The 11,650-nt window shown below is 52.1% G+C and overlaps 1 protein-coding gene across 2 annotated transcripts in view; it reads left to right on the top strand.

The window, feature by feature from the left end:
* Positions 1-3,035: 3,035 nt before the first annotated feature.
* KLK6 (kallikrein related peptidase 6) overlaps positions 3,036-11,650 on the top strand; it is an 11,003-nt gene continuing 2,388 nt past the window's right edge. The window contains exons 1-6 of one of the 2 annotated variants that reach the window (XM_017876474.1): positions 3,036-3,213; positions 4,110-4,161; positions 4,590-4,637; positions 5,413-5,569; positions 9,188-9,435; positions 10,774-10,910. In XM_017876474.1, coding sequence (XP_017731963.1) covers positions 4,598-4,637; positions 5,413-5,569; positions 9,188-9,435; positions 10,774-10,910 — 582 coding nt within the window. In that variant the 5' untranslated portion in view covers positions 3,036-3,213; positions 4,110-4,161; positions 4,590-4,597. The remainder of the gene's footprint in view (positions 3,214-4,109; positions 4,162-4,589; positions 4,638-5,412; positions 5,570-9,187; positions 9,436-10,773; positions 10,911-11,650) is intronic. The other variant, XM_017876475.1, reaches the window with a different exon arrangement.

Here is an 11,650-nt window from a genome sequence, read left to right on the forward strand (position 1 = left end):
TTAAAAAAAAAAAAAAAAATACAAAAAAATTTTTTGTCAGGGTTTGACTCTGTCACACTGGAGTGTAGTGGCGTGATTATGACTTACTGCAACCTGGGCCTCCAGGCTCAAGGAACTACCCCACATCAGCCTCCTGTGTGGCTGGTACCACAGATGTGTGCCACCTAGGTAATTTATTTATTTATTTATTTATTTATTTATTTTAGAGAGATAGGGTCTCACTATAATGCCTAGGCTGGTCTTGAACTTTTAGGCTCAAGTGATCTTCCCACCTCTGCTTCCCAAAGTGCTTGGATTACAGGTATGAGCCACCTTGTCCAGCCGTGTCCAGGGCTCTTGATGGCTTAAAATGAGCTCCGACTGAGACATCTGTAAACATATATGACACAACAGATTCCAAACACTCAAGGTGCCAAAAAGGAAGAAGGGCAAATAATCCCTTTACTAATTTTCTTATTTTTATTTAATATGATAATATTTTGGATATATTGAATTCCACGAACTATTAGAATTAGCTGCTCCTATTTCTTTTCAATGTTTACTTTCTTTTAAATTTATCTATTATTATTATTGAGTTAGGGGTCTCGCTCTGTTGCCCAGGCTGGGGCGCAGTGGCACAGTCACAGCTCACTGTAGCCTCGACCTCCTAGGCTCAACAATTCTCCCACCTCAGCCTCCTGAGTAGCTGGGACTACAAGTGTGCACCACCACATCTGGCTAATTTTTTTGCTTTTTGCAGAGATGGTTTCTCACTATGTTGCCCAGGCTGGTCATGAACTCCTGGACTCAAGCTATCTACCCACCTTGGCCTCTTAAAGTGCTGGGATTACAGACATGAGCCACCATGCTTGGCCTTAAATTTATTTTTTAGTCGACAAGTAAAAATTGTATATATTTCTGGTGTATAACATCATGTTTGATATATGTACGTATACATTGCGGAATGGCTAAACCAAGCTGTTTAACATATGCATTATTTTATACCCTTAGTTTTTGTGGTAAGGACACTTAAAAAATCTTCTGACTTAAAAAAAAAAAGTGTGGTTATCGGAAAACATAAATGTGCATGCGTGCTTGGCATCACATTTCATCGGCCAGGGCTTCTCTGGATGCTAAAGGTCCTCAAATGCCAGGCTGGGGGACTGGGACTTGGTCCCAAGAAAGGTGGGGATCCAGGGCAGGGCTGTGAGAGGAGGGGGAAGGTCAGCACAAGGCACAGGAAGGCCTGTCTGGGGTCAGGCGAGGGATATAGAGAACAGAGGGATCCTGGTCCAGGAGGGAGAGGGTGCAGCTCTGAGTTGGGGTTGGGGGTGTGGGGACAGAGAGGAAGGGATGCCCCAGAGAGAGGAGGCAGAGGGATAGGGCCTGGCCACTGGGCTGTGCAACAGCAGACCTGCTGTCTGTGAGGATGGCAGGTCCTGAGAAGAAGATGCTGAGGTCAGTGGGGACCAAGTGTGAGAGGGAGCACCCAAAGAGGATACTGAACACCAAAGTAGTCTTCTTCCCTGGAGTGATGGGGGCTGGGCAATGCAAGATGACAATTAGATTCAATGCAAGAGAAATAGAAGGGTTGGCTGGGAGCAGGGGCTCATGCCTGTGGTCCCAGCTCTTGGGGAGACTGAGGTGGGAGAGTCGCTTGAGCCCAGGAGGGTTGAGGCTGCCACGAGCAAGGATCGTGCCACTGCACTCCAGCCTGGGCAACAGAACAAGACCTTGTCTCAAAAGAAAAAAGAATTTTTTTAAAAGTGACCTGTAATGCCCAGGCCAAGCAGATGCTGAACCAGACTTCATTCCTATCATTGTCCTTACTACCCAGTGACGTCCCCCTCCTCATTTCCCTCCACTCTGCCACACACACACCCTCACCCTCTAGCCCATACCAACCACCCCAACCACTGCCTGAGGTTTCCCATGTGCACCCAGGCCAGCATTTTCACAGCCTCTCCTCCTGACCTACGCCTGGCTCAGCTTTCTAGGCCCAAGTTCAAAGGCACCTCCCTAAGTCTTCCCGGATTCCTCTGCCACTGCCCGGCGGCACCATCTCATCACAGCCCCGCGTCGTTCGCAAGTGCTCTCCGATTTCCGCTAAGCTCCATGCTCCTCACTGTGTGTCTGTATATAATCAATAAGTCCTCAAGTCCTCCTGCATCCTGCTAGCTTCCTCATCGCTCGGGAATCATCCCCCCTAGTTCCTGGGGAACCTGACTCCCTTCTGGGGACACACAGTGCTTCCCCAGGGGAAAATCTAAGAAGAGACCCAGGAGAAGATAAACATGGAGAGTCAGAGAATCAAGGGGAAAGAAAGGGAGAGAGGCCAAGCACAGTGGCTCACACCTGTAATCCAGCACTTTGGGAGGCCAAGGTGGGTGGATCACCTGAGGTCAGGAGTTTGAGACCAGCCTGGACAATATGGCGAAGCCTCTTCTCTACTAAAAATACAAAAAACGTTTAGCCAGGCATGGTGGTGGGTGCCTGTAATCCCAGCTACTCGGGAGGCTGAGGCAGAAGAATTGCTTGAACTCAGGAGGCGGAGACTGCAGTGAGCCGAGATCACACCACTGCACTCCAGCCTGGGCAACAGAGCAAGACTCCATCAAAAAAAAAGGAAGGAAGGAAGGAAGGAAGGAAGGAAGGAAGGAAGGAAGGAAGGAAGGAAGGAAGGAAAGGGAGATGAAGGGAGAGAAAAAAGAGAGAGAGCGAGACAGGGACAAAATAAAGTGGAGAAAAAAGTAGAGAGACACAAATACAGAGACTGAGATGGGAGAGAGAGAGAGAGATGGAAGCCCCTCCCCTCCACGGCCAGCAAGACAGATGGAGCGAGAGACCTCAGGGGTGGGCAGGCTTGGAGAAGCAGGACCAGGAGGATGCAGAGTGCCGAAATCTCCAGTCAGGGCCGGGTGGGCAGTCAGAGGCTGCAAAGGAGGACTGTCAGACAGGGACAAAAGGAAGCCATTGATGTAACCGCCCTCCCGCCTGCCCGCCGGAAGAGAGGTTGAGGCGCGGAGCTGCTGGGAGCATGGCACTGGGGTGCTGGGGGCGGACAAAGCCTAATTGTTCCTGGTCCCTTTCCCCATAGCGCCTTGGCCTGCTCCCCAGCCCGGGGCAGGGGCGGGGGCCAGTGTGGTGACACATGCTGTCTCCCTGCCGGGCTGGCTCGCTCTCTCCTGGGGACACGGAGGTCAGCAGGCAGCACACACAGGGACCTACGGGCAGGTGTGTGAGTCACCCCAACCCCACTGAACCTGGGCAAGCTGGTTCCCAGTGCCCGAGGGCTCTGGAGCCCGGAGTGAGGGCCTGCAGGTCCCCGGTGGCACAGAGAGTGCTGGGGGTGCAGGGAGGCCTGGGGCACCATCTGCTTGCCCCAGAGGCCGGAATTTGTCTTCAGACACTTGCTTTCTCCAAGACCTGGAGGTCTAAGGACTGAGCCGACTAGAACTTTCTCTGCCTCAGATTCAGGCCCCAGTCCCTCCTCCCTCAGACCCAGGAGTCCAGGCCTCAGCCCCTTAGACCCAGGATTCCAGGCCCCCAGCCCCTTCTCCCTCAAACCCCACAGGCCCAGGAGTCTAGGCCCCCAGCCCCTCCTCCCTCAGACCCAGGAGTCCAGGCCCCCAGCCTCTCCTCCATCAGACCCAGGAGTCCAGTTCTTAGCCCCTCAGACCCAGGAGTCCAGGCTCCCAGCTCCTCCTCCCTGAGACCTAAGGGTCCAGGCCCCCAGCCCCTTCTCCCTGAGACCCAGGAGTCCAGGCCCTCACTGCACTCAGAGACCAGTGCTCCCCTCCCTGGAGGCCTGGTCAGGGGTCACCAGGAGCAGAGCATGGGGGCGGGAGGAATGTGCGTGGGAGGGCTGGGTAAGGAGGAAAAGGGTGTAGCCAGTCTCCCGGCTCAGGGACCTGAGAGACAGGGGTTAAAAGGACGTTCCAGAAGCATCTGGGGACAGAACCAGCCTCTTCCAGGGAGGCCTGGGAGCTGGGGGTGTGTGTCTGGCAGTCCCTGCAGCTCTGGGCTCCTCGGCCCCTGCGTCCTCCGCTTAGCTGTGCCACTGCATCTGAATGTCTTCTCTCCCCGCGGCTCCCCGCGTTTCTAACTCTTTCTGCCTCCTCATCTCGAAGCTGTTCCTTCCCCTCACTCAGGAATCCCCAGAGGCCCGGAGGCCTGCAGCAGGTAAGATCACAGGCATCACAGAACCTGCCGGGTGGGCGGGGTGGGTGACCGCTGAGCAGAGAGCCAGGCTCAGAGGAAAACTCCTATACAGAAGAAGAACGCTAGGGCCCCCTAGGGTAACCCTGTCCTGTCTACAGGAAGGCAAATCAACGCGCAAGAAAGTAGAAAGATGTAATCAGAATTTCCCCATGGGTCACTGGACCGGTGGACGGAGTTCTGAATTCTCTTTGGCACTGTTTTCATGGGCTCCTCTGATGGAAGACATGGGCTGGGGAAGAAGAAATCAGCAGGCTAGACGGGAAGGACAGAGGTCAAGGCAGGAGAGCATAGCAGGCCAGGGAGGAAGGAGGGGATGCGGAGGGCGCAGACGGAGGGATGTGGGGAGGGTCGAGGTAGTGACTGATGGACCATGTGGCTTCCTCTCCCAGGAGCAGCCATGAAGAAACTGATGGTGGTGCTGAGCCTGATCGCTGCAGGTGGGGAAAGGGCATTTGGATGGGGGAGGCTTACAGACAGGATGGGGCTTGTTGATGGAGAAGAGGCTGGTATTGGGGATGGGGATACGCACAGGGTTGGGGTTGGGGGGCTTTGAAATGAGGAATACGTTGGGGATCAGGCTAAGGGTGGGGAATACAGATGGGGAGGGTGGTAGGAGGTGGGCTTGAAGATATGAGGGTTTGGGGCGGGGTTGGCTTGAGGGATGGGGATCTAAATGGAGAAGAGGTAGGAGGTAGGTTGGAAAGTTGGAGAAAGCCCAAGGATAGGGGAGACAGTTGGGTTTGCAATGGGAATGGGGTAAGTTTGGGAATGGAAATACAGAGAAGCTTTTTTTTCTTTTTTTTTTTTTTTTTTTTTTTTTTTTTTTTTGGAGGCAGGGTCTCGCTCTGTCACCCAGGCTGGAGTGTAGTGGCACGATCCATACGATCCATAGTTCACTGCTGACTTGAACTCTTGGGTTTCAAGCGACCCTCACACCTCAGCCTCCCAAGTAGCTGGGACTACAGGTGTATGCCACCATACCCTGCTAATTTTTATTTATTTTTATTTTTATTTTATTTGTGGAGACGAGGTCTCAATGTGTTACCCAGGCTGGTCTCAAACTCCTGGGCTCAAGCGATTCTCCTGCCTCAGCTGGGATTACAGGCAGGCATAAGCCACTGCACCTGACCAATCTTGACTGGAGTTCATCTTGAGGGGGATGCGCATGGTTTCTCCAGAACTCCTCTCTGACTCAGATCCTCTCTCCCTCAGCCTGGGCAGAGGAGCAGAATAAGTTGGTGCATGGCGGACCCTGCGACAAGACATCTCACCCCTACCAAGCTGCCCTCTACGCCTCGGGTCACTTGCTCTGTGGCGGGGTCCTTATCCATCCACTGTGGGTCCTCACAGCTGCCCACTGCAAAAAACCGTGAGTCTACGCCATAAATGAACAGCAGATGTGACTGAACCCGGAGGGTGTCTTGTATCTTGTAGATGTCAGGCAGTAGGTGACACAGGCATCCCCCCATCCCAGCACGAGGCCATCTGATAGCCAGGTGCATTCGGTCATTGCTTAATTGAGTACTTAATGTGTGCCAGGCCCTGCGGGCATAGCAGTGGGAAAAAAAAAACAAGCAAAATTGCTGTCTTCATGAACTTACCTTCTAATGGGGGAATTGGATCATTTGGGAACCTGCAGGGCATGATGGACATTTGGATTTAATTCTGAGCACAGTAGGAAGCCACTGGGCAGTTTTGTTTTTGTTGTTTTTTGAGACACAGTGTTGCTCTGTCACCTAGGCTGGAGTGTAGTGGCATGATCTCAGTTCACTGCAACCTCCGCCTCCCGGGTTCCAGCGATTCTCCTGCCTCAGCACCCCAAGTAGCTGCGATTACAGGTGTGCACCACCTTGCCTGGCTAATTTTTGTGTTTTTGGTAGAGACGGGGTTTCACCAAGTTGGCCAGGCTGGTCTCAAATTCCTCACCTCAGGTGATCTGCCCACCTCAGCCTCCCAAAGTGCTGGGATTACAGGCGTGAGCCACCACACCCGGCCTGATTTACATTTTTACAAGCTACCACGTGGAACGTGGACTGGGCAAAAGAAGAGGGAGGGAGGCCCACGTGGGGGCTGTTGCTTTCATCCGGCGACATAAGAGGGTGGCTTGAACCCAGGCGGTGGCAGTGGGGATGGAAGGATGTTGAATATCTTGGGATGTGGAATTTTGTGACTGAGCCAGCAGAATTTGGCCACAAGAAACAGGAGGGAGAGGAAAGAAGCAGGGCTGGATTCTGGGTATTTGTCCTGAACAACTGGGTGTTTTGCCATGTCTTTCTCTGAGCTGGGGGAGAGGGAAAGAGAAATGGGCTGGGTGTGGGCAGGGGAGCATCTGACATTTTGCTGTAGCCCTGGTGAGTTAGAGATGCCTAGGAGATGTCCCAGCAGGGAGGCCGGGGAGGCCTCTGGAGCTCAGAGGAGAGGTCAGGGCTGGAGGTTAAAATGAAGGCATCATCAGCAAACGGGTATATTTAAAGCCATGGGACTAGATGAGATCATCCAAAAAGCTGGCATAGTTGGAGGAGCTGGAGGGCCCAGGACGAAAACCCCCGGCGCTGATTCTCACGAGTTAGATTCACAAAAACTGCCACTTGTTTAATGCTAACTACCAATCAGGTGCTGAGTGAAGCCATTTACACATCTTTCCCAGAATGCCCACCACAAGGGACTCTTGGCACCATTTTGCAAATGAGGAAACTGAGGTGCAGCGAAATGGCAAGTGACAATCCCTGGGATGGTTCCCCCAACCCCAAGGAGACCTAGGATGGCTCTCACCACCATCATTCATTCCTTCGATGCACATTGACTAAGGGGCCCGCTAAGTCCCACGTTCGAGTTGGGCAGTGGAGATTCAGCAATGGATGAGACATCATCATCCCTGCCCTCGGGAGCACAAGGACAGAAAGGGGCAGACAAGCAGTTATTTAAGAAGCAAAGTGGGGGCCGGGCACGGTGGCTCACGCCTGTAATCCCAGCCCTTTGGGAGGCCAAGGTGGGTGGATTACCTGAGGTCAGGAGTTTGAGACCAGCCCGGCCAACATGGCGAAACCCTGTCGCTACTGAAAATGCAAAAAAATTAGCCAGGCGTGGTGGTGGGCTCCTGTAATCCCAGCCACTTGGGAGGCTAAGGCAGGAGAATCGCTTGAACCTGGGAGGTGGAAGTTGCAGTGAGCCGAGATGGCACCACTGCACACCAGCCTGAATGACAGAGCAAGATTCTGTCTAAAAAACAAAAGCAAAAAAAGGAAAGAAAGAAGAAGCAAATTGGGCTGGCCGTGGTGGCTCACGCCTGTAATCCCAGCACTTTGGGAGGCCGAGGTGGGTGGATCACTTGAGCCCAGGAGTTCAAAGCTGCAGTGAGCTGTGATCTACAGAGCACCACTGCAGATCCAGCCTGGGTGACAGAGCGAGACCCTGTCTCAAAAAAACAAACAGACAAAAGAAGCAAATCCTTCAAAACCCCATACAATGACAAATTATGAAGGAAAAGAATAAGGGTATCTACTTTCGATGGAGGAGGGTCAGGAAGGACTTTCTGATGAGATAAAATCCAAGTGGAGGCATGAAGATGGGAAAAGAGTGTTCAGGGCAGGGGAAAGGCAGTGATAACACCCCTGAGGTGAGAACCGTCTTGAGTATTCTCAGAAAAGAAAGTTTCCTGTTCAGTTGGGGGCAGAAGGTGCTGGGAGATAAGGTTGGAAAGTGACTATAGCCAGATCCACACAGGTTCTCCAGTGCCAAGTGGAGGAGCCCAGGCTTTATTCTTAGGACAATGAGGAGCCATGGGAGACGTTTGAGCAAGGGAGTGACTCTCTTTGTTTCAAGAATATGTATCAAACATCTATCATGTGCCAGGTGCTGATCAAGGCACTGGAGATACTATATCTGAATAGAACAAAAATCCCCATCTTGACATCCTAGAGCTGCACTGTCTAATGTGGTAACCATCAGTCACATATAGCAAATTATATTGAAATGAATGAAATGGAAAATCCACAAGCCACATTTCAAATACTCAGCAGTCACCTGCAGCTTGTGGCTCCCCCAGCCACCTCTGGACAGTGCAGATAGAGAACATGACATTGTAGCATTTAGTGGACACCATTGCTCTGCAAGGAGGAGAAACAATACAATTAATAAATATTTAACGATAAATATATAGCATGTCAGATGATTGTGATAGGTTCTCTGGTGGAACAGAAAGCAGTGGAGGGAGATAGGAATTTCCTACTGGAATAGGTATTTGTATTTTAATTGGGCCACTAAGGAAGGCTTCCCTGAGAGGCGACATTTAAAGGCAGTGAGGGAGTGAGGTATGCAGACACTTGGAGGACAGACTTGCTGGCAGAGGGAAGAGCAGTGCAAAGGCCCTGGGGTGGGAAGACCACTATTGTGTTCAAGGCAAGACGGGGAAGCTGGTGTTTGGCTGGAGCAGAGGGAGGGAAGGGGAGAGTGGAAGGATAAGACGTCTGAGAGATGATGGGACAGTGCTTGCAAGGCCTGGTGCACCACGTTGAGAACTTTGGCTTTGATTCTGAGTGAGATGGGAGTCATACGAGGGGCTGAGCAGAGGAGGCACGGGACCAACTTATGTTGTTAAAATATTTCTGGTTGCTTTGTGGAGGATGGACTGTGGGGGGCCAGAGACATAGCAGGGAGCCCAGTAAGGAGGCTACTGCTCTAAGTCAGGTCAGAAGTGAAAAGGCAGCTCAAACCAAAATGGCAGCCATGGGAAAGGTGAGATGTGGTCTGATTCTGGATATGCTTCAGAGGGGCATAAGCATTTCTGGACAGCTTGGATGTAGGGCATGAAATAAAGAGAGTGAAGAATAGCCCCCAAGATTATTCTGAAAGGATGGAATTGCCATTTACTCAGCTGGGGAAGACCGTGGGAGGAGCAGGCCAGCTGATTCATGACTTTTCAGCCCTCTCTGAAGCCTCAGCTGTAGCCCAAGGGCTCCAGGTGAGACCCAGCCCTCTTCCTTCCCAGAAATCTTCAGGTCTTCCTGGGGAAGCATAACCTTCGGCAAAGGGAGAGTTCCCAGGAGCAGAGTTCTGTTGTCCGGGCTGTGATCCACCCTGGCTACGATGCTGCCACCCATGACCAGGACATCATGCTGTTGCGCCTGGCACGCCCAGCCAAGCTCTCTGAACTCATCCAGCCCCTTCCCCTGGAGAGGGACTGCTCAGCCAACACCACCAGCTGCCACATCCTGGGCTGGGGCAAGACAGCAGATGGTCAGTAGTGGGAGGCCGGTGGGGAGCAGACTACAGGCTACTGGGGGAAGTGGGCCAAAGGATGGAGGGTGGGACAGCTGGTGAGGGGCCCTGGGAAGATGGGCTAATGGTAAGGACCAATGGGACAAGGTTTCAATAGGAGAAAGGTCAAGGGAGAGGGAGGGTGAATTTGGGAGCGGGGCCAATCAGGGAACAGCCAATGGAAAATGTAGACCAATGGGTGAATAGCATGGGAGAGTTGGAACGCAAGATGAAGGTTCAATGAATAGGGAAGGTCAGTGGGGAAACTCTAATCAGGAAGGAGGCCAGAGGTCAAAGAGGACTGATTAGGATTCACTGAAGAGCAGGAAGGAATAGTGGAGAAGAAACTGATGGAAGAAGAGAAACCAATAAAGCACAAGAGCAGACTGAAGGATGTGAATTGAGACAGTAAATGGGGGTAGAGCTGATGGAAGAGGGACTAAGAGGAAAGGGTCAATGGTCCAGAGGAGTCACTAGAGGAAAAAACAGGTGCAATAGATCAGTAGGAACCATGAAGGCGGGCCTGTGTGTGAAGGGCCAATAAGAAAGGTGAACCACTGGATGAAGGGCCAATGGGAAGGGAGAGCCAGTGGAGGATGGTGAGGCCAGTTAGAAAAGGACCAAGGAGGGAGGCAGACCAATAGGAGGAGAGACCCAATGAGGGAGGGCAGGGCTAGTTAGGAAAGGACCAATGAGGAAGGTAGACCATTGGATGAAGGGCCAATAGAAAGGGAGGACCCATGAGGGAGGGTGGAGACAGTTAGAAAAGGACCAATGATGGAGGTGGACCATTGGATGAAGAACCAATAGAAAGGAAGAACCAGTGGGAGGGGGCGTGGCTACTTAGGAAAAGACCAATGGTTATACAGTGACCCATCAAGATGAATCAATGAGCAAGAAGTGTCCAATGAAGAATGGACTACTGAGCAGGAGGGGTACAGTAGAGGAGGGCCTAATAGAGGCAGAGACCTCCAGGTCAACTGAAACTACTGAAGAAGATGGGACCATTGGAAGAGAGAAAAGTGGAGGAGGGACCTAAGAGAAAAGGAAAACCAATAGGAAATGAGGACTGCTGGAGAAGAAACTATTAATGAGGAAGACAGCCAATGGGAGGGAAGAATGATAGAAAGAGGGACCAATTAGGAGGCAGGTATGATGGAAATGGGCTGTAAGAATGAGAGACAAACAGGAAGAGGGGAACCAACGGAAAAGAGGGACCAGTAGGGGATGGAGGACTTATAGGGGTTGGGGGATGTCTGGGGAGGATGTGGGGAGTGCAAGGCCTGGGCTGAGTCTGGCCCATCTCTCTCCTTACAGGTGATTTCCCTGACACCATCCAGTGTGCATACATCCACCTGGTGCCCCGTGAGGAGTGTGAGCGTGCCTACCCTGGCCAGATCACCCAGAACATGTTGTGTGCCGGGGATGAGAAGTACGGGAAGGATTCCTGCCAGGTAAGGTGACCAGGACCTGCCAGTTACACAGCCAGAGACAGGACAAAGACACAAAAACATGGCCAGACACAGGAAGAGAAAGACACAGGCTAAAAGAGAGCTTTACAGAGACAGATAGAGACAGACTGAGGGAGAACCCAAGCCCTGAAAAGAAGGAGAGACTTAGTAAAGATGGGGTGTCACCATGTTGGCCAGGTTGGTCTCGAACTCCTGACCTCATGATATGCCCACCTCGGCCTCCCAAAGACACACAGAGACACAGTCAGGGACACGCAGAGATATAAAGACACAGCTGGCAGAGACAGGAAGTGCAGAGACAAGGATGGAGGTGGAGGGGTCAAGAATCAGAGAGAACAGGCGCGGTGGCTCACACCTGTAAACCTAGCACTTTGGGAGGCCGAGGTGGGAGGATCACCTGGGGTCAGGAGTTTGAGACCAGCCTGACGAACATGGTGAAACCCTATCTCTACTAAAAATACAAAAATTAGGCCGGGCACAGTGGCTCATGCCTGTAATCCCAGCACCTTGGGAGGCCGAGGTGGGTGAATCACCAGTCAACAGATTGAGACCATCCTGGCCAATATGGTGAAACTTCATCTCTACTAAAAATACAAAAATTAGCTGGGTGTAGTGGTGGGTGCCTGTAGTCCCAGCTACTCAGGAGGCTGTGGCAGGAGAATCACTTGAAACCAGAGGCGGAGGTTGTTGCAGTGAGCCGAGATCGCGCCACTGCACTCCTG

This window comes from Rhinopithecus bieti, unplaced genomic scaffold, assembly GCF_001698545.2.
Source record: "Rhinopithecus bieti isolate Rb0 unplaced genomic scaffold, ASM169854v2 scaffold_10264, whole genome shotgun sequence".
Taxonomy (NCBI): domain Eukaryota; kingdom Metazoa; phylum Chordata; class Mammalia; order Primates; family Cercopithecidae; genus Rhinopithecus; species Rhinopithecus bieti.